The sequence below is a fragment of the Typopeltis vanoorti genome, chromosome 24 (assembly GCF_054136105.1).
Source record: "Typopeltis vanoorti isolate ZY-2024b chromosome 24, IOZ_Tvanoo_1.0, whole genome shotgun sequence".
NCBI classification, from domain to species: Eukaryota; Metazoa; Arthropoda; class Arachnida; order Uropygi; family Thelyphonidae; genus Typopeltis; species Typopeltis vanoorti.
In genome coordinates, this window is record NC_143572.1 from 42,403,966 (window position 1) to 42,427,494 (window position 23,529).

The 23,529-nt window shown below is 34.7% G+C and overlaps 1 protein-coding gene across 6 annotated transcripts in view; it reads right to left on the reverse strand.

Annotated features, from left to right (window-relative positions):
- The window catches only part of LOC150093132 (uncharacterized), a 423,272-nt gene that overhangs the window by 167,268 nt on the left and 232,475 nt on the right, over window positions 1–23,529 (reverse strand). For all 6 annotated transcript variants that reach the window (XM_090413312.1, XM_090413313.1, XM_090413316.1 and 3 more), the window contains one exon: window positions 17,464–17,567. In XM_090413312.1, the coding sequence (XP_090269438.1) occupies window positions 17,464–17,567 (104 nt within the window). The remainder of the gene's footprint in view (window positions 1–17,463; window positions 17,568–23,529) is intronic.

Here is a 23,529-nt window from a genome sequence, read left to right on the forward strand (position 1 = left end):
TTCCTACTAGAGCAACAATTCTCAATAGTCATAAATCAAAATTACACAGTGAGCATAAATGATTCAAGGGCACTAAATGTTGGAAGACTTATGTAAGATTAGTTCTGTGTTAGAATTGACAAAAAAGTTTCCTTTGTTGATAATTTGTTACACATTTCATCTCTAAATAGCAGCAGCAAGGTTAAGGAGAAGAAAAAAATACTGGCTGCATGATCTCCTACAGTGAACACCTGGAGTACTCTAGGAAAATTATATATATTTAATTGTTTTGCCAAATTTTCCAAAAAAAAATAGATTCATTCTTTTTTGAAGAAACTGTTGTGAATGGTGAAGCTTATTTGAACATGCTGCAGAATTACCTTATTACTAAACTGATGTGATCAAGGCATATCGCAATAGCAGTCTTTCAGCAAAATGAGGTGCCCTACTACTTTGTCTGCGATGTTTAAAACATTTTAAATGAGCTTTTGAGATGAATATGAAAAAAAGACCAACACCTTGGCCACCTCATTTCATAAGGTCTATCCCCTGTAAGGAGGAGGGAAAAAAAATTAAATAGTATATGTTAAAACTGAAGTACAGTCAAAGCATTACTTTTTAAACTATTTTCATGCTAAGATAACTAATGTGATCAGTGATAACTCTCACATATATTTGGGGCACTTCAAAATTGAGCTATGCTTTGTTTCCAAAACAATGGTGAAATTAATATTACTACAATTAAATATATTAAATCTTGAATAAATTTCCTTCATTGTATTAATTATGCAGAAGGTTTATATCTTGCATAGCATAGACACAGAGTTAGTGAAAATTCAAGATCCACAAGGACATTATAAGACACCCTGTATCATCAGTGACATTGGCAAAGCAGAAATAGCAATTATCGATTTCATGTTATGCATCTCAAGAAGTGCTCAGGTTACTGTGATAGCATTACATAATTAATCTCCTATCAACAGTTTTGTTCCAAATTGGTCTATCACTTGTGAGCACTCCAAATATTGTCACATTTAACATTTCTTGCTTCTAATGCACTTCTGACTGAATCAATCCACACCATGGTCTTTCTCTGGGTCTCTTTCCTACCATCTTGGTATCAAACACCTGTTTTGCTAACCTTTCCTTACCCATTCTATTTAAGTGACCATACCACCTTAGATTAGCTCTGCTGAAACATTCTTGAATGTGTAACAATGGCAACTTCCTTTCTAATGTCTTCATTTTTAATATGATTCTGCCATTGATGCCATTGGTTCACTCCTAATTTTTCTCAAAACCTTCATATCTGTGGTCTAGTCTTTAAGTGCTATATTTCTAACCCAACTCTTAGATCCATAACTTAAAGCTGGTTTTAACACTGTCTTGTACACTTCTAGTTTGGTGTTTTGGCTAATTTCTGTCTTATTCTATGTAAATTTATTGAGATGGCTAACCACCATACCAGCTTTGTTTATTCTGTTGTCTATTTCCAGATTTAACTTGCTATCTTCACTAAAAACTGTGCCTAAATAGCTGCAATATTTCACTTGTTCTATAGGATTTCCATTCAGAATGCAGCTGAAGTTTTCTATTTCCTACCTATTTTCATAGTTTTAGTATTTTTATTGCTGATTTTCATGCCAAATTTGTTACAGCTGTTACTCAATTTAATTATATAATCCTGCCGACATGCACTAGATGTGTTTAGCAGTACAAAATCTACATAAAGCAAAACCTAAGTTTGACATGTCCAATTCTAATATCAGGCCTAATGCTACTCATAATGTGATCCATATCCATAAAGATGAATAACAGTGGAGATAACGTACATCCTTGTCTTACACCTGATTTTACATTAAACCATTTTCCTATATTTCCTTCAGTTCTAACTGCTGATTGACAACTTAAACACACAGATTATGTATTGCTCTGTATAATGTTCCATTTACCCCATATAACTGTAGTGTTTCGTAAAGCTTTTCTCTGGGCACCTTGTATGCCTTTTCCAGATCTACAAAACTTAAATACAGATCCTTGTCACATTCCCATGATTTCTCAACTATTTGTTGTAAAGTGAAAATCTGATCTTGACAACTTCTATTTGGCCTGAACTCAGCTTGCTGTTCATGTTTCTCTTCCTCTTTTCAAATATGCTTGCATAAATCTTACCTAGAAGATTTATGCAAAATTAGGAAAGAAATTCCTAATTCTCACATTCAGCTTTATTCATTTATATATATATAGAGAGAGAGAGAACTAAGAACTCTACTCCAATAATCTGGAATTCAACCTTCTGACCAGGTCCCCTGAATTACGCAGTGCAGCCACTGCAAGATTTATACCTCCATATTTGAGCATTTCTAGTCAAATATCTATTCCAGCTGCTTTTTCACATTTCAAGTTTTTGGTGACTTTTTTTTTTTTTTTTTAAACCTCAAGCAGTGATATGTACTCTTTGCATTGCTCTTGAAAATTTTCTAGCATGGTTCTGTCATTGCTTGTTCATTCAGCAGTCTTTCAAAATCTAGAATATCCTTATCTTCAGTTTTCACATTACCTTTATTGTCTGATTCCTTTTACAGTACTCTTTCCTCCATTTTTACAGTTTTTTTCAATACCTGCCAGAACATTTTGCCACATACCTGATATTTACTTACTATATTCTTCCCATGACTTGTTTCGCTACTTTTATGCATAGCTTAGCTCTCTTACATTTTCCTCTATTCTTTTAGGGCATCTGCTGACTTATTTGCTAAGGACTTTTGGTATGCTTTCTTATGAGAACTGTTTGTGTAACTCGTGTCCACCTTGGGTTTTTTTTTTCTATCCTTGTAGGCAACTTCACACTATCTTTGGTATTTGCCACTGCGACCCCAAGGATTGGTTCTTGATTTTAATGTTTCATTTTTTTCTTCAATAATGTTTTCATAGTCTAGTCTACAATTTCCTTTAAAAGCTACTCATCTTTAATTCTTTTTAAAATTTTCTTACATATTGTTCTTTCCAATGTGACATTCATTTTTATTAGCATAGGTAATGGTCACTTTCAAACCCTCTGTCACTCTTGTATCCTGAATGAGCATGAAGATATCACTATCAACAATGATGTAGGCAATGAAGCTTTTCATATTTCTTGTGTCTTCTCTCCACATGAATTTGGACACATCTTTATTTTGGAACATGGTGTTAGTAATGACTAGTCCATGTCCTGAGTAGAAGTCCAGCAAATACCATTATTAGCTTTACCCTTTTTTCCAAATTTTCCCAAAATGTTCCTGGCCTGGCAGGATTCGTTTCCTACCCCACTCTTCAGAACTCCAACAGATACCACTTTTTCCATTTTCTTTGTCAGCTGTCTGTTCTAATAAAAAATTCCTCCACTTCTTGCTTAGAAGAACCATCTGTGAGACCATAGGCACAAAGTTTCATTGTCCATTTTCCCATTTTGAAGTTTGCCCATATAACTTGAAATTGCCTTCCAGTCAAGTTCATCTTCATGTTTGGTGTTGAATGCTATTGCTACTCCTTTCTTTCCTTGATCATTATTGCCTGAATATAATGATTAAGGATATAATGATGTTTTTTTTTTTTCTGTGGAGGATCTGGAAATTTTTTTTCCCAGTAATATTGTTCTTGATTTTATTGACCAGTGGGTTTGCATTTGGCAAGATAATTTTACGAACTGTTTCAGGTATGAGACCTAAATAGACTGGGCAAGTAATATGCTCTAAAAAGAAACTCATGATCATAAAGTTCAGCAACGTTGAAATTATTAGATGGCATGATGGACACATAGGTGTCACTTTTGATATTTTCTTAATTTAACATCTCTTTTCTTAACATCTCAGCATAAGATTTCAGAACAGATGAAGTAGCTAGCTTCCTCTTTACATTCTGATATGAGATGTTCTGTTCAGTCAATCTTTTGTACTTTGTTTTAATCCTTCCACCTTTGGCATACTTGAGAATAGGCTGAATGGTTATCCTCCCAGTTGACACACGTTTAGGTTTCTTTGCAGAGTATGAATTACTATGCCCTTTACCACCACATCAAGCACAGATAGTAGTCACAGACAGTTTAGGATGACCATATTTCTCACCTATTTCAAAGCATCTTAGCAGACTTGTCTTTAGTACTCATGTTTAAACCTGAGTACTAAAGAGTATTCAGTTTAATTACTGAGTAATTAAACAATGCTAAATGACAAGAAGTGACAACAGTGATTCAAAATATTCCAGAGAAATGACAGCAGTGCATATCAATACTTACTACACTTCAGCAGGAAAAACCCTGAAGTGTAGTAAGGAGACAGGTGTAGACGATATCCAACCAAAAATGCTCGTACATGGAGGTATAAGTTTTACAGCACCCGCACTGCATAATTCAGGCCTTCTAAGAAGGTCAAATTCATTCCTGGAAAAGATCTCTCGTGGTATACTATTCATAAAAAGGGAACTAAAAATGAATGAGAATTATAGAAGAATCCCCCTTCTGAATATTCCTGAAAAGATTTATGCAAGCAAAATTGAGAAATAACTAAGAAATTTTGTGAAAGGGAAACTTGAACAAGCTGAGTTTACTATAGGGGATGTCATGATCAGATTTTCACTTTTAACAGGTGAGAAATAATGAGAATATAACAAGGATTTATATGAGTTTTATGGATCCAGAATATGCATATCACAAGGCACCAAGGGAAAAACTGTTCAAAATGCAACGATTATATGATGTAAACAGGGCTTTATACATTCTATATATGAGTTGTAAATCAGCAGTTAGAATTAAGGAAGACCATGGAAGGGTAAAGTAAAATCAACTGAGAGGCAAGGATATTATCTCACACACATTATCTCCAATATCAAGTGTTTTCAATCAAAAATACTATAAATTAAAGATGCCAAAAAATTATATCCATGGTTTAACCCCTTAACCAAGTGTAAGCAAAGTATGCATGTGAAGTTTCTTAACAGGGCCACCTGTATATAGAGGCTAATGACTTCACATCAATTGTCTTAGTATCCAATTATGCAAAACAATCTCTTTCAGACGTGTATAATGCCTATGCATTATAGGAAGGCCTATATCTAGACTGGTTTCTAACTTTATTAGGGTCTCAACAGTGGAAGCCAGACCCAGAAAAGATACCAAGGTTGGAGTAATGCAGAAGCATATTTCCCTATAATAAATTTAGTTTAATCCTTTATCCAAGTGTAAGCAAACAAAGTTTGCGCCTGAAAATATTTCAGGACTGAGGTAAGGCGGTGCAACAATAGGCAACTCCGAGCAAAGGTGGACCAAGATCTCATCACTCCTTGTCTCAGTATCTCCCATAATGCAAAGCACATCTTTCTGCGGACATGTATGCCGCTATGCATTAAGGGAAGGGCTACCACCCAGACCAGCCTCAACCCCCATTGAGGTCTCATCAATGGGAGGCAGACCCAAACGTGGAGATACTAAGGCAGAAGCAATAGGAGTGGTCATATTTACCTATACGAGTTGCCAACAGGTGTACCACCTTATTATTGAATTACTTTGAATTTGGAAAAAGATGTTAGAAGTTCATTTTGCACTTGGTTAGACTATAATAAATTTAGTTTAATCATTTATCCAAGTGTAAGCAAACAAAGTTTGCACCTGAAAATTTATTATAGTCTAACCAAGTGCAAAATGAACTTCCAACATCTTTCTCTAAATCTAGAGTAATTCAATAATAAGGTGGTACACCTGTTGGTAACTCGTATAGGTAAACACGACCTCTCCTATTGCCTCTGCCTTAGTATCTCCATGTTTGGGTCTGCCTCCCACTGACGAGACCTCAATGGGGGTCGAGGCCGGTCTGGGTGGTGGCCCTTCCCTTAATGCATAGCGGCATACATGTCCGCAGGAGGATGTGCTTTGCATCATGGGAGATACTGAGACAAGGAGTGATGAGAGCATGGTCCACCTTTGCTTGGAGTTGCACCACCTTACCTCAGTCCTGAAGATATTTTCAGGTGCAAACTTTGTTTGCTTACACTTGGATAAAGGATTAAACTAAATTTATTATAGTCTAACCAAATACAAAATGAACTTCCAACAAGCATATTTCCCAAGTACAAGTAGTGAAAAGGTGTATCATGTTATTATTAAAATACTCTGGATCAGAGATAGATGTTGAAAATTTTTCCACTTGGTAATACTATAAATTAAAGAAGTCAAGAAATGATATTCTTGGTTTGATTCTTTAAGAAGAAACTTTGTGAAAATACTTTGTATGCTTACACTTGGTTAAAGGATTAAACCAAGAATATAATTTCTTGGCATCTGCAATTTATAGTATAACCAAGTGAAAACAAACTTTCAACATCTATCTCTTATCCAGAGTATTTTAATAAGGCAATATATCTTTTCATTATATGTACATGGGAAATATGATTTTCACATTACTTCAACCTTGGTATCTCTTTTGGGACTGGCTCCCACTGTTCTTCTCAGTATGGCTCCCACTGATGACATTTATTAATGCTTGTCATTGGGTTTGCTTACTTCCTGGATAGCAGATTATACTCAGACAGGTTTTTACCGGTCACTGGGTGGAATGACCACTGATTTCCCTGTCCTGGAGTGATTCAGGTCAGGAGTGATGAGTTTTGTAGTGACCCTTTAAGATCACTCAGTGAGATTTAGAGTACTCTTATAGATCAGTCAGTTTTTGGAGAGGTAGCCTCGCACTTAAACATACCTCAATAAAGGTAGAAACCGGTCTGGGTAGAGGCTCTTCCCATAATGCACATCATAATACATGTCTGAAAGGAGGTGTGTTTCGCATTATGGAATACTAAGGCAAATGATGTGAAGTCAGCCTCTATATACACAAGTAGCCCTGTCATGAAGAAACTTGACATACAAACTTTGTTTGCTTACACTTTGCTAAAGGATTCAATCAAGAATATAATTTCTTGGCATATTTAATTTACACCATCTCCAATGTAACTCATTTTATATGAGTCACACTATAAAGTGGTATTACACCTGACTAAAATTGGAAATATTTCAGCTCCGTACTTTATGAAGATGTTATACTCCTACATAAATCAAGTCTGCAGGGATTCCTTAACTAAATTGAATGACTGCTGTAACAAATTTGGCACAAAAATAAAAGAAAAACCCTGTAAAGAAGCATAAACATTAAAACATCACCTGCATTCAGAATCATGGGAAAACTATAGAATAAACAAAGCATTTCAGCTATTTCAGCACAATTTAATGAAGATGACAAATTAAGTATGAAAAGAGAATAAGCACAGATAGTATGGTGGAGAGCCAACTGAATAAATTTATAAAATATGACAAATTATTGGTCTGCATGGCTAGCTGAGTGGTTATGCGCCTCACAACCATATGCCTAGTTGCGAAGCACGATTGTGTGTCCTGGGTTCGATTCCCGTTGCTGACTTGATGAGCTTAGGATCTTTCTCAGACATAGTCAAGTTAGCCGGCCTTAAGCATGGACTGCAGGGTTTTTCTCCCCAGTTTATCTGGGGGTTTTTTCTCGCAAGCAGGCAAACCGGCCTTGAGAACTCAATGCCTCTACAGACATAGGGCCAACCACCTTATCCTCGTATAACAGTTGCAGTTAAATGAATCAAACCCTCGATATTGCAAGGTAAAATAGGGAAAAAGGAAGAAGAGAAATGAGTCAAAAAACATAAAACTGTGTACAAGGCAGTGTTAAAACCAACTTTCTATAGCAAATTCAAAGGAACAGCAGCTTCTTAACTTGCTACATTACTATTATTACGTGACACCTCCAAGGGGTCCAAAGACTCATCGAGGGAGGGACCTACTTTACAGCTTCCTATCTCCACTTAACCCACAAAATACAGCAAATTGCCACTACCATCATCTACAACAACACACTATTTTTTGTCTGTAAACTAAGCGTACTCAAGGCCAATTTGTCTGTATGCAGGATGAATAACCCAAGTTTTCTGGAGAAAATAAGAAACCTGCTGCCTCCATATAATATCAGTTAATTCGCCTTCAATTGAAAAAAAAACCTATATAAAGATTCTTCTCATTACAACAAAAATCGAACTTAGGCCTTTTCCAATTGCACTATGGAGTTGGAAGTTTATTTTGCACTTGGTTAGACTATAATAAATTTAGTTTAATCCTTTATCCAAGTGTAAGCAAACAAAGTTTGCACCTGAAAATATCTTCAGGACTGAGGTAAGGTGATACATCTATTATTACTTTTATTATTATTATTATTACACTCGTAGCAAAAGTGGACCAAGCTCTCATCACTCCCTGTCTCAGTATCTCCCATAGTGCAAAGCACATCTCCTTGCAGACAAGTATACTGCTATGCATTAATGGAAGGGCCACTACCCAGACCACCTTTGCTACGAGTTGCCAAGGGATGTACCACCTTACCTCAGTCCTGAAGATACTTTCAGGTGCAAACTTTGTTTGCTTACACTTGGATAAAGGATAAAACTACGTTTATTATAGTCTAACCAAGTGCAAAATAACCGTCCCACATCTTTCTCTAAATCCAGAGTAATTTAATAATAAGATGGCACACCGGTTGGCAACTTGTATAGGTAAATATGACCTCTCCATTGCTTGTGCCTTAGTATCACCACTCTGGGTCTGTCTCCCACTGACAAGACCTCAATAAAGGTCGAAACCAGTCTGGGTGTTGGCCCTTCCCTTAATGCATAGGAGATGTGCTTTGCATTATGGGAGATATTGAGACAAGAAATGATGAGAGCTTGGTCCACCTTTGCTATGAGTTGCCAAGGGATGTACCACCTTACCTCAGTCCTGAAGATATTTTCAGGCGCAAACTTTGTTTGCTTACACTTGGATAAAGGATTAAACTAAATTTATTATAGCGCCTATGGAGTTTGCTACACGAATTTCCTTTAGCAGAGTGTTGTATGTGAAGCTATGGTATTGACTTTTCAGTTTGTTAGTGAGAGGTGACTAAGCCGTTATGAGCATAATATTTTAAGCTATTTTTAATGGTATTACAAAACCAAATGAACTAAATTATAAAAAAAGATGTTCATTTACTGGCTTGTATTTTACTGGATTTCAAACCAACATCTTCAGAGCACACAACATGTTACAGTTAATATGCAAAAGTAAGTGAAACAATTCAAACTGTAACTAACAAAAGATCTTAAGCCCAAATTTGGCATCCTCTAAAGAAAATTTTGCCAGAATATGAAATACCCTCATTTCATAAGCATCTGGTTTAGATGTGACTATGTAGCTTTAAGATGGAATAAGCTGTTATGAGCATAATATTTTAAGCTATTTTTAATGGTATTACAACACCTAATGAACTAAATTATAAAAAAAAAAGATGTTCATTTACTGGCTTGTATTTTGCTGGATTTCAAATCAACATTTTCAGAGCACATAACATGTTACAGTTAACATGCAAAAGTTAGTGAAACAATTCAAACTGTAACTAACAAAAGATCTTAAGCCCAAATTTGGTATCCTCTAATTTTTTAAATAGTTATTACAGATATATGTTGGTCTTAAGATAAGTCTCCCAAATTCCTGGCAAATTTATGCAAACATACATGTTTAGATTAGGAGAGTGCTTCATAGCCATGGATGAATAATATTAAAATTTATTTTTTTATGTAATTTATTCTCCAAGGCAAGTATTAACAGATCACCCTGTCTTTCTATAGTAGGCTAAGTCAATCACATGTCATACACTCCAGGATATGATAGGTGACAGAGTTTATCCTTATCAGAGATCTTAACAAGTGGTTGGAATGTGGCACAAAGGCTATATTTTATCAATACTTGGGTTACCTTTTCTGATGTACCTTGGATATAGGGAATAGTGGTATTTTTTTTTCTGCATGTTGGAGGAGTAAGAAGGCCATGCAGTGTTTTATCTATTTTGTAAGAGCTGTAGCCACTGTACTATATAGAAGTCATTACATGTCAGAATATTTTTAGTCAGCCATGGCTATGAAGCCTTAACCTGAAAAAGCATGGTTGCATTCATTTGCCAAAAATTTAGGAGACTTAAGACCCGATATAGCTGTAATATTTCTTTTGTTACAATAGAGGATGCCAAATTAGGACTTCAGGTCTTTTGTCCATTACAATTTGAATTGTTTCATTTTTATATAACGAAACCCGTGGTGAATTCATCACTAAAAAACATACGTACTAACCACAGTAATGACTAATTCATAAATATTTCATCCCAAGTATCTTGGGACATCATCAGTACAGTAGTTCAAACAATACTAGGAATAACATACAGTTAGGGCAAATGATTACAATGGAATCTTGGAATTACAATGCATGCAGTAATGTGTTATAGAAGTAAATTAAATATAACTGAAAAAAAAATAAATAAAAATAATAATAATAAATATATAAAGATTATTTTATGCAATTTTGTATGACAATTTCCCATACTTATTATTACTATTACTATTCCTAAAATTTAGGAATAGTAATAAAGATCTGTGTAACAGTTTGACTTCTCTCAATGGATCCTATGGTTTGAATTTTCAACTCCATGTTGGGAGAGACCAGATTACTGCAGTTTGAAAAGATGAATGTGGTCTTGATGTTCCAAGATGCGTTTCTGAACAGACCTACCTGTCTGAGCAAAGTAAGATAATTTGCAGGAGCATGGGATCTCATAAATGCCAGGTAACAAAGTTGAGAGTTTGTCCTTAGGAGAAGGTAACAAGTTATAGATTTGGTTGATAGGTTTGTAAGTAGTGGCAAAATTGTATTTCTTGATCATTTTTGAAAGACGTTCGGAGATGCCTTTGATGTAAGGTATGGGAATCCTATGGACTTCTTGTCTGGGTTGATGTGTGGGAAGGTAACTGATGATTTTTTGAGTTGTTTTAAGATTATATCGATTTAGTATGGCTGTATTTTTGATTATTTCTAGTTCTTGGTTTAGAGAATCTTCAGAGGAGCAGAATTTGTGCGCTCTGGAAACTAGTGATTTAATGATGCCAAATTTCTGAGATGGATGATGAGCGGAAGAATTGTGAATGTAGCAACCTGAAAATGTAGTCTTGCGATAGATAGATATGGCAATGGAAACGTCTTCTTTTCTTTGAAAGTGTAAATCCAGAAAGGAGATAGCCTGTGGAGATTCTTTTTCTAGCGTAAAGTTGATGCAAGGGCGAAGAAGATTTATTTTATCAAGAAACAGTTGTAATTCCTGTTCGGGATGATCTCAGACTGCAAATATATCGTCAACATATCGTAACCGAATTTTTGGTTTCGGTTCAAAAGTGAATATTTTTTCTTCAAGGTGTTCTAGAAACATGTTTGCTAAGTGTGGTGATAAAGGAGATCCCATTGCTGTTCCTTCTTCTTGCTTGTAAGTTTGACCTCTCCAGGTGAAGTAACCAGACGTAATAACAAATTTGAATAATTCAACTATATCAGAAGGAAATTTTTGAGTTAATAATTCTACTATTTCATCGTGGGGAATGTTCGTGAAGAGGGAGACAATGTCGAAGCTAATTAACAAAGACACATCAACCCAGACAAGAAGTCCATAGGATTCCCATACCGTACGTCAAAGGCATCTCTGAACGTCTTTCAAAAATTATTTAGAAATACAATTTTGTAACTACTTACAAATCTATCAACCAAATCTATAACTTGTTATAGATTTGGTTGATAGGTTTGTCCTCTCCTAAGGACAAACTCTCACCTCTGATGTCACCTGGCGTTTATGAGATCCCATGCTCCTGCAAATTGTCTTACTTTGGTCAGACAGGTAGGTCTGTTCAGAAACGCATCTCGGAACATCAAGACCACATTCGTCTTTTCAAACTGCAGAAATCTGGTCTCTCCCAACACGGAGTTGAAAATCCAAGCCATAGGATCCATTGGGGGAAGTCGAAACTTTTACACAGATCTTTATATAAATATGAACGTTTATATAAAGAAAGTGCTGAAGCCCTACTACACAGACCAAATTTAAACCGCAACGACGTTCTTACTATTCCTAAAGTATAAGAAATTCTCATACAAAATTGTAAAATAATCTTTATATTTATTTATTTTTATTTTTCAGTTATATTTAATTTACTTCTATAACACGTTACTGCACGCATATTGAGATTCCACTGTAATCATGCGCCCTAACTGTATGTTATTCCTAGTATTGTTTGAACTACTACTAATAATGTCCCAAGATACTTGGGATGAAATATTTATGAATTAAATAGTCATTAGTGTGGTTAGTACATGTGTTTTTAGTGATGAATTGTTTCAGTTACTCACTACTGCATGTTAAACTAACATGTGGTTTGCTCTGAAGATGCTGGTTTGAAATCCAGCAAAATACAAGCCAATTAATAAACATCTTTTATATAATTTGATTTGTTCAGTATTGTAATATCATTAAAAATAAGTGATGAATAATGTTCAACATCTAAGCTGGTCTATTAGATTATTGCCAATATAGCAGCACTTCATATGGTAGTATAGTTTTTATCATTAATTTCTGATATACATACACTCAAGGGAATGTACAGATACTGTGATTTTAATTTAAGGCACTACCTAAAGTACCATTAATCCTACTACACCATATTAGGATGGAAAAGAAACTTAACAATGTTAAGTTTCATTTCCATCCTAATATGCTTTTAACGAATAAACAGGTGGCCTCCATAGCAGAATTGAAAATTCTGCTATGGAGGCCACCTGTTTACTCTCCTAATTTTTCTCATAATTCTTACTTGCATACAGATAGTTTACTGTTTTGAATAATTTCTCTTGTTCCATAAAAATATTTATTCATTTGATTTTCTATCATATCAGCTTTGCTTATTCCATTTCCATATTTAATTTGCAGTATTCACTAAAAATTGCACTTAAATAGATGAAATGTTGGAAATTTTTCCACTTGATTTAATCCTTTATCCAAGTGTAAGCAAAAACAAAGTTTGTGCCTGAAGTATTTTCAGGACTGGGGCAACTCATATATAGAAGCTAATGACTTCACATCACTTGCATTAGTATCCCATAATGCAAAGCACATTGTTACGGACATGTATAATACCATACATTATGGGAAAGTACCCAGACTAGTTTCAACCTCTGAGGTCTCATCGTGGGAGCCAGACCCAGAGGTGATACTAAGGTTGAAGTAATGCAGAAGTCATATTTCCATATATGAGTAGCCAAAAGGTGTCACACCTTATTATTAACATACTCTGGATTAGAGATAGTTGTCGGAAGTTTTCCCACTTGGTTATATATCATATTGCATTCTGGGATACTAAGGCAAGTAATGTGAAGTCATTAGCTTCTATATACGAATTGTCCCAGTCCTGAAAATACTTCAGGCACAAACTACATTTGCTTACATGACTTTAAATTTTTCAGGAAATGACAACATATACTTGGATACACTTGGATAAAGGATTAAACCAAGTATATAATTTCTTGGTATCCTTTCCTTCATGCTTACATGGTGATCAGAATAAATTATGAAAATTATGGAAACTACCATGTTTGAGTAAAACTTTAGTTTAATATAAATCAAAATAAACACTCTACGTTTTGACCTTCACATTAACGTCATCATCTGGAGTATACACATATATACAAAGAAACAAGTTGCACTACAATCTACATGGCATGTTAAAGTTACTGACCAACCATTACAACTAATGATCTGACATCTGGTGGGAAAAACCTTACTACATCAAAGCTAGAGTACTATTATTATTATCTATTAGGTTAAAAAATTAATAAATAATAGATAAAAATAAAAAATTACTTATATAGGTATCTACATAAATTACAACCAACTGGTATGGATAGCGGCCAATAAAAGCCAAAAAATTGCTTAGGGTCTAAAGTCATGGTTTGCTGGAAATTAAGTGGGCTGAATGTGTGCCATCCAAATTTTTGGGATTTTTATGCCACCATTATTGTTAAGATTATGGTGGTTTATCAAAATTTCACAGGCTTCTTTAACTTTCTCTTCATACCAGGTTTTTGTATGATGTAACGAGCAAGCACTTTAATCAATTTGGTGTAGGGTGTTAAGAGAGTGATCTGAGAGGCCTACTTCAACAAAATTGTTAAATTTAATGTGTCATTTGTGCTTTTCTTTATGGATAGGAATTGTATGTCAAGTTTCTCCAGTATAAGGTAAGTTACAGGTGCAACAGATGTAATAAACTCCAGGATGTGCCAATGGGGGTGGGGGGAGAGGATCCTTAGAGGAGTTGAAAATGTTTTTTTAATTTTAAAGGTGGTTTTAAAAGTGGCATTAAGATTGTAATGATGTAGGATATTCTATTAATTTTTTTCAGATAACCCTTTAATATATGAGATAGCTATTCATAAAACTTGATCAAAAAATAATCTAGATTATAGTAATAATCTATATTTGATATGAGTTAGCATGTCACCATGGTTGCCAAACTTTAAACACATTCCTTAGCCACCTGAACAAACAACATGAGCGCATACAATTTACTATTGAAATTGAACTCGCTCCCTTTCCTAGATATGCTAGTCACATGTCTTCCCTCAGGCTGTCGATCCTTCACTGTTTACCGCAAACCTACACGTACTGGTCACAATATATACATACTAACTTATATCACCACCCTTCGCAAAAATTTGGAGTCATCAATACCCTTAAAAACAGAGCTATAACAATTTGCACTAATGAACAAGTTCTTAAACAAGAATTAAAAATTGTCAGCAATACATTTATAAATAATGGCTATAGCAAAAATACTATTGATAAAGTTCATAAAATAAAAGATTATAGTAAAACCATAGCTATCCCATACATCAAAGGGTTATCTGAAAAAATTAATAGAATCCTGCATCATTACAATCTTAAAGGTGGTTTAATGATCTTTTAAACCACCTTTAAAATTAAAAAACATTTTCAACTTCTCTAAGGATCCTCTCCTCTATTAGCACATCCTGGAATTTATTGCACCTGTAACTTACCTTATATTGGGGAAACTGGACGTACAATCCCTATCTGTAAGAAAGAGCACAAACGACACATTAACAATTTTGGTGAAGCAGGCCTCTCAGATTATGCTCTTAACATCCTACACCAAATTGATTAGAAAAGTGCTTGCTCGTTAGATCATACAAAAACCTGTTATGAACAGAAATTTTAAGAAGCCTGTGAAATTTTGATAAACCACTCTAATCTTAATAATAATGATGGCATAAAAATCCCAAAAATTTTGGATGGCACACATTCAGTCCAATTAGTTTCCAGCAAACCTTGACTTTAGGACTAAGTAATTTTTACAGATACTTATATAAGTAATCTTTTATTTTTATCTATTATTAATTTTTTTCTTTTTGTAAAAATGTTGCTCTCTAGCTTAATTTAATTTTGTAACCTAACAGATAATAATAGGACTCTAGCTTTGATGTAGTAAGGTTTTTTCCCCCACTAGAGGTCAGGCCAATAGTTGTAACGGTTGGTCAGTAACTTCAGCATGCCGTATAGATTGTAGTGCAGCTTGTTTCTTCGTATATATGTGTATACTCCAAATGACCTTAATGTGAAGATCGACGTTGAGTGTTTATTTTGGTTTATATTAAATACTCTAACACGGTAGTTGTTTCCATAATTTTCATAATGAATTTCTTGGTAGCTTTAATTTATAAAATAACTGAATTGTTTTACTGTTCTGGAGGTTTCCCATTCAGGATTCAGCCGATGTTTTCAATGTATTGTATATAGTATAAGTCTGCAGGACAAGCAAAGTAAAAAGCTGAGATTAGCAACTCAATTTTGATATCAGGTTTAACAATAGACCTACTGTAGATATATACACACACATACGTATCGAAGTATACTTACATCGATAGGACTCAAAGTGTTAATGTCACTATCTCTCCATTCTAATTGATCCTATCACATCATGAAGGAAAGTGACATTAACACTTTGAGTCCTATCGATGTAAGTATACTTTGATACGTATGTGTGTATATATATCTACAGTAGGTCTATTGTTAAACCTGATATCAAAATTGAGTTGCTAATCTCAGCTTTTTACTTTGCTTGTCCTGCAGACTTATACTATATACAATATACTATGTATAACTTATACTATGTACATCTTTTTACACAAACTATTACAAACCATCTTCAATTCTAACTGCTTTGTTCTTTAGAAGAACTTCCTGTTTTTGTCTTGTTTTGTGATCAATTATGCCAAGGTAGTACACTTCTGCCATTTTCACTTCTTTTTTTTTTGTTGGTACTTATGGTGCTTATCTCAAATTCTGCTGATATTGAAATTGTTCAGTAGGTGACTTTTCATTAATCACCATAATTCTCTGATGCAAACAGAGCAAGGGGACTTGTTTAACTGGACAATGCCCCAACCAGCATGACATTCCATCTTGCACCATCATTACCTTTTGGCTTTTAAGGAATATAAAATTTTAAAAAATATAATGGTCAGTTAAATCCTAATCTAATCCTAGTCTTTGTTCAGTATCCAGTTAGATATCTACTAATGGGATGCACCATGAGGTAAAAATTGAACATTAAGTCAGAAGCCCAATCAGTTTTTTTACATTCCTTAAAAGACTGTGGGCCTCCCAGTTATCTAGCTTTGTCCCCTATGTGACTTCTGTTTTCATTAAAACTTACATTTGTGTGTGTGTGTGTGTGTGTGTGTGTGTGTGTGTGTGTGTGTGTGTGTGTGTGTGTGTGTGTGTGTGTGTGTGTGTGTGTGTGAAATAAAATGAGGGAAGGATAAAATGAAAGCATAGATATATGTATGCAAATAAAGTCTGATTAGTAATTTTTTAATATAACAATCCGTCCATACGTTTTAAACTTATGCGTTCAGTGACAAGTGGGCAAATGATTATAAAATCCAGAAATTCTGCTACGAAGACATAACATGGTATTTTGAGGTCACTTCAGCATCCCCTCCCCTTCATACAGGGTGGTGGCAGATTCACACTAAAAGTCATTAACCATCTGAAATGGCCCAGTTAGCATGTCTAGAGATGTGGCAGCTAAGGAAATTTGTTTCTTCCAGGTGCTTTGATTAGGAAAGGTCAAAAACATAACTGATTTCTAATACATTAGTGATTGTGTTTGACAGTTTTTTTTTTTTTTTTTTTTTACAAAAAAAAAAAAAAGGTGCTGATACACATTCTTTGCTAGCATGAAAAGTTGAATAATAGGATACTGTATTTGTATGTTACAGTGCTGTTAATAAAGGTGTTGGTACACCATACCATTGTGTACCATCCCAAAAGCACTGGTGTCACACAATCGGTTAGGTAGAAAGTGAAAACTAAATAATTCATTTAGTTCATCACTGGATCTTCTGATAAAGGGTTGACAATATCAATTAAGAGAACTGAAAACACAAATACATTTGCAATTAAAATAGAAATCACAGCAACAGGATTTAGATAATCAGGATAATATTAAAATGCATACCTTTATTGGAGTAGTTTCAGGAATTTCTCTTAAAATGAGAACACAAGATTTATAGTTTGGGCGTACTTTTTCTCCTGCTTCATCAACTTGAACAAATGGAGACTCTAAAAAAAAATATCACAAAGCATGTGAGCAAGAAGATTAGGGAAATATAACCAGCCTCAGAGATACATACCCAAAATATTCTCTTGCTCACTGTCAGTTATCATTATTATATAGTAAGCACATTAGTCATACCAATCTTTATTATAAAGAATTTCTGCACTATTCACTAAAACTAAAGTTACTTTGGTTATAACTTCTAACAATATTATGAATAATTTACAATATCAAAACCAGTCTGTATTATGATTCATTTTTGGTTCACTGCTATTCTCACAATAACATTACTTAGTAATGTTATTCTCATAATAACATTACTAAGTTAAAAATGGGATATCAATAACAGTTCCTTTATCAGAAATTTCAGTATTTATATAAATATTATTCTTCTTACATTGACAATGATAAAATTAATATTACAAAAACATCAATTTTATCAATAATGTCGATGTAAAAAGGAGTCTACTTAAAATTAGCATGGTTGGTCCTATTAACAAGTGCTGAAATCCTATATTACAAGTTAGTCGGATCTATCTGTTAATGACAATAGATACTAGGACTGAAGATTTCCTGAACTGATTCTTAGAAAAATGATTTGAAAGAACTAAGTATGGCAGTAGAAATAGTAGTTACTGAAGTCTTTAATGATCATATCATTACTGAAAGCAATGAAATCATAATTAGTTAACAAGAAAATGTAACAGCAAAGAGTTCTTAAAATTTTCCACGTTATAATTCAGCATCAGCATTTCTCATACTTAAAGATGTGAATTAACATAAAATGCCTGTCTCACTGATTTAAAAAACAAAGCACTTAAAGGAATTGCTATGGACATCAATTAACTACCCAAGATGCTTCATTTTCAGCACTCTTTCCTACTTCTAAGAAAAGGTTTCTACAGTGTTAAATTAATTATACTTCTGTTGAATGTCTACTTAAATATATCAAAGCAATGCAATGAGGCATGGATAATCTGTAGGAAATTAAAGTTTCTAGGAGGAAACTCAATATAAAATCAGCTAGCTAATCCTCAATTTTGAGAGAGAGCTAGTTTATATAAAATGGTGTTGCCATGGCAAATACTTCTCCAATATTTCCACATAGAGGTACATTTTTACTAATTATCACTAAGACTATTTGATAAAGCAAGCTACAGAGCTCCACATGATATATCTGAATTAAAATTCACTGTACACTAGTCTGGTTGGCTTCATGGTTAGCATATCAGCTCTCCAACCAACAAGATGCAAGTTAGAATCCAATGTGGGCATGGATGTTTGTGAATGTTTAAAATGGGAGATGAATTTCTTCACCCAGTGTTAGACAACTTCCCTACTTATCAAGCAGCTTGAAAAAGTTTCACATTTGGTGTCTAGATCAGCGTTTCTAGAAGATGTAAAAAAAAAAAAAATACAAAAAATTCTTAGCGCACCTACAACCTATCTTATGCTGTAGGTGGGCTAAGCTTTCTGTAAACCTACCCATGAGGTTTACAGAAACACTCATGGGTAGGAGCACTGAACACAGCTACACTTAGATCTGCACTAGATGTATTTACTATTCTGCCTTATGGCAAGACAGATTCAAACATTTAAACAGCCAACATCCTAACAGAAAAATAATTAACTTCCCACACTTCCTAGTCACATCTTTAAAATGATTTAAGATTTTTTTCTGTTTACAGAAAGCTAACACACAATGAAAGACAGTTATATAAACACAGTATGCTGCATAACAAATACCATATCCTCAAAATACTAAGAGAACGACTACCTGTTGCAATGCCTTTATGACAGAACTCACCCTTTGTCACATTTTCAACTAATAGGTATAATCCCCATAAAATACATGATACCCTAGCTTCCCCTTTCCAGACAACAGCAAAGCAAAACCATTCCTATCCAAAGTATATCTGAAAAGGCAGACAAAGTGCTAAGTAAATAACTTAATACCACTTCCAAACTACAAACCCTCACCAACTCTCATAAGGACAAATTTTCTACCACATCCCAAGGTGTATAAAGTACCCTGTTCTTGGAATTTGGTTAACTTTAAGATCAGATGAATGGAAATGTATTCATTACCATCATTATCACAAGCCATATTGTGGACATCCATCATACATGATTAGATGAAAAAAAAACCCAATTCTACATCAGTCATTACAAATCTGACTTTGAGCCAGCAGCAATATTTACTCCCTATCACCCTCACATATACACACCAAACCTCAAGTATTCTTCTAGCCTACTGAACATAAGGATTCTTTGTTGCAAGTGATACTATTTACTTACACTTTTTTTTTTGTCTCTAACTTATAATCCAATCCAGGATTCCCACCTCATCTTCTTGGACTCCGCCAAACATTAATGATCCTCTGTCAAACTAAAAACACAGGAGACTCATGTAAAAACTTATTTATAGAATTATAGGCATCTTCAGTACAGAATGGCAATCAAATAACCAATTCTAAAAAACACCATCTTAGTAGAGCCTTGAGGAACAACCTGTTCTTGATATGGCAAAGATAGTGCACCTGACTTGGAAAATTTTCCTGGACAGAAAATTTAATACAAGGTGTCCTCTGAGATCTAGGTTACAGAGGTATAAATTAAAGATACCAAGAAATTATATACTTGGTTTAATCCTTTATCCAAGTGTAACTAATGTAACTAAGGCAAGTGATGTGAAGTCATACATCTTTACCAGAAGTTGCCCCACTCCTGAAAATAGTTCAGGTGCAAACTTGTTTGCTTACACTTGGATAAAGGATTAAACCAAGTATATAATTTCTTGGTATCTTTAATTTATAGTATAACCAAGGGGGGGGGGGGGGACACTTTCAACAAGGTTATAGAGGTCTTTTAATATGCCATATCTCTAGGGTGGCATAAGCTTTTTCCATGTCAAAGAAAACTGAATCCAGATGGTCTTGCTTCAGAAATGCATCTCTTATACAAGTTAAACAAACCAAGTGGTCTAAAGTTGAAGGATGCCTACGGAAACCACACTGTGTATTAGAGAGAAGATCAGTGTTTCTAAATATCAGAGAAATCTGGCATCAACCATTTTATCTAATATCTTAGAAATACAGCTGGTCAGACCATTAGGTCAATAATTTTGCTTGTGTTGAATCCTTTCCTTGTTTTGGGACAGCAGTTGTCATAATTGACTTATGCCAAGAATTCAGAAACTATTGCTCTGCAAGTATTCTGTTATATATTAAGAGAAGGAGATGATGGCAGATTTTATCATTTCATAATGGATGTTATCAGGCCCAATGCATTATAGTGAAACAGTAAAAGAGCTCTTTTTAGTTCCTTCTTAACAAAAGGCTAATTGTATGGCTCAAGCCCATTGGTAGAAAATGTTTAGCCTTTGTTTATCTTGCCCTTTTAGTATTAAAAATTCAGGAGGATATGAAGCTGCTACTGAGATTCTGGCAAAATTTTCTCCTAAAGTGTGCGCAATAGCTTTGGGATCAGCAATAACACTTCCATTATGTTCTATCTATCTTTCATTTTCTGGATTTGATCCCATACAAATTTTTGCACTGGTCATGTGAATCTTCTTTCACTACGCGTTATTCCCGTTTCCTATGCAGGTCTGCATGTTACTTAGATGCGACTTCTTGTTAGTACCACTCCCCACCGACCTGTCGTCTAGCCTGCCAGCAGGGGGTATATATATTTTTGGCTGTAGTAGCATATGTTCATGGGGCCAGTTTGCCTGCTTGTGGGATGAACAATGCCAGGTGGGAAAAACCCTACTGCCCACCTCCAAGATTGGCTAACTTGGCTATGGCTGAGGAAGATCCTCAAATTCCTCATGTCTTCGACGGGAATTGAACCTGGGACACTCCTTCCCGAGTCATATGGTTGCGAAGCGCAAAGCCACTAGGCTAATGGTCATGTGAATAATTGAGGTAAATTGGATCCAAGATTGTTTTCAACTTTGACGTCTCATATAACATACTTTAGCCTAAGCACTTAAAAGCTATTAAGTTTGATGTGGTGGGGTATCTACAAAATATACCCCATGCTCTGCATTGATCTTTTTTTGACTGTCTGGCATTCCAGGTTTCACCAAGGCTTTGGATAGAATGGAAATCGAAAAGTTCTTGGAATGGAATCTGTTGCTATGTGGATAATGCAGTCTGTTACATACTTGACTGCTTCATTGATAGGTGTTTGAGTGACAGTATCAGCATTTAATTTTGCAAGATGGGAATAAGTATTCTAGTCAGCCTGGTCCATTTTCCATGTGGGCATCCATGTAGGGGGAATGATGTTTATAGGCATGTCTTCACATGGTTCCTGTGAAGACATTGTGTGAAGAACAGGAAAGTGATCACTTTCATATATGTTCTCTTCAAAATCCCATGTGAGTAGTGGAAGAATAGAAAGGGAGCAGAATGTGTTTGATTTTTTTCCTTTCTTGTAACATGAGCATTATATAAGAAGATAGGCATATGGAAGAAAGTATTGAGTCTATTATTCAAAAGGGAGAAGTCATTATTGTCATAATGACTTCCATATGCCTATCTTCTAGCCTGCTCCTTGACAATAATGACTTCTCCCTTTTGAATAATAGACTCAATACTTTGAGTCTATTATTCAAAAGGGAGACGTCATTATTGTCAAGGAGCCTTTCAATGATTTGGCCTCATCTATTTGTGTGGTACTGCCCCACAGAGTATTGTGACCATTAAAGTCACCCATAAGAAGTATAGGTTCGGCAGTTGCAAGATAAGGTTATCAAGATCAATTTCATTTAAATCAGCACCTGGTGGTAAATAAATTGAATATACTGTAACAAGAAATCCCATGGATAAGCAAATTGCTACTGCTTTCAGAGCAGTATTAAAGACACGATGGAAAGGAGTATGACTGCTCACTATGACAGCTACACCTCCAGTTCTGTCCTTGTGTGCAGTGATTTTCCTTCACGCAGGGTCTTAATTGTGTTTCCTGTAAGATCAGATTTTAACTTGGATCTTTCAGATCTATAAGTTAAAAGTAATTTGAACACTGTCTTATATACTGCTAGTTAGTGTTTTAACTAATTCCTCTCTTATTCCATATAAATTTATTCAACTGGTTCACCAGCTTTGTTTATTCTGTTGTCTATTTCAAAATTTGATTTGTCATCTTCAGTAAAACCTGTACCTAAATAGCTGAAATCTTTTACTTGTTTTATAGGTTCTCCTATTGCATTACACCGTGAAGTACTTAAAGAAAAAACAATCCCAATCTGCCTTGAAAAAAAAATATTCAACAGCTATATACTTTCGATCACAACATATGGAAGCGAAACACGGACTCCAAAGAAACAAAAATTTAACAAGTTGAGGATTACCTAGAGGAAAATGAAAAGATTATTATTCAGTATTGCCATTCTAGATAGAAAGCACAATACTTGGATCAGAGCTCAGACTAGGGTGAAAGACATAACAGCCATTAAAAGATCCAAATAGCAATGAGCAGGTTATATTGCAAAACTTAACACTCAAACACAGACAAAGTTGACATTTGAATGGTATCTCAGAGATGGAAAGAGCTATAGAAAGACCAGGAGACAGGATGAGATTAAAAAGAGATGGCTGAACTTAATAGAAATCGAGAACTTTGAGGGAGGCCTTTGTCCAGCAGTGGATAGAAAACAGATGATGATAAGTTCTCCATTGAGAATACACTGCATTTTTCCATATTCTTGCGTAATTTCACAGTTTTGGTCTTTTTGTTGCTTATTTTCATGCCAAATTTGTTACAGCTTTATGCAGTTTAGCGAACCCTGGAGACTTTCCTCTATAATTCTCCTTTTAGCTTTATTCTCCTTTTTATAAATGGGAAATATAAGAATACTACTCCAACCATATGGAATTCAATCTTGTGATTTTTACACCCCCCTATTTGAGCATTTCTGGTCAAATATCATCCACTCCAGCTAACTTTCCATATTTC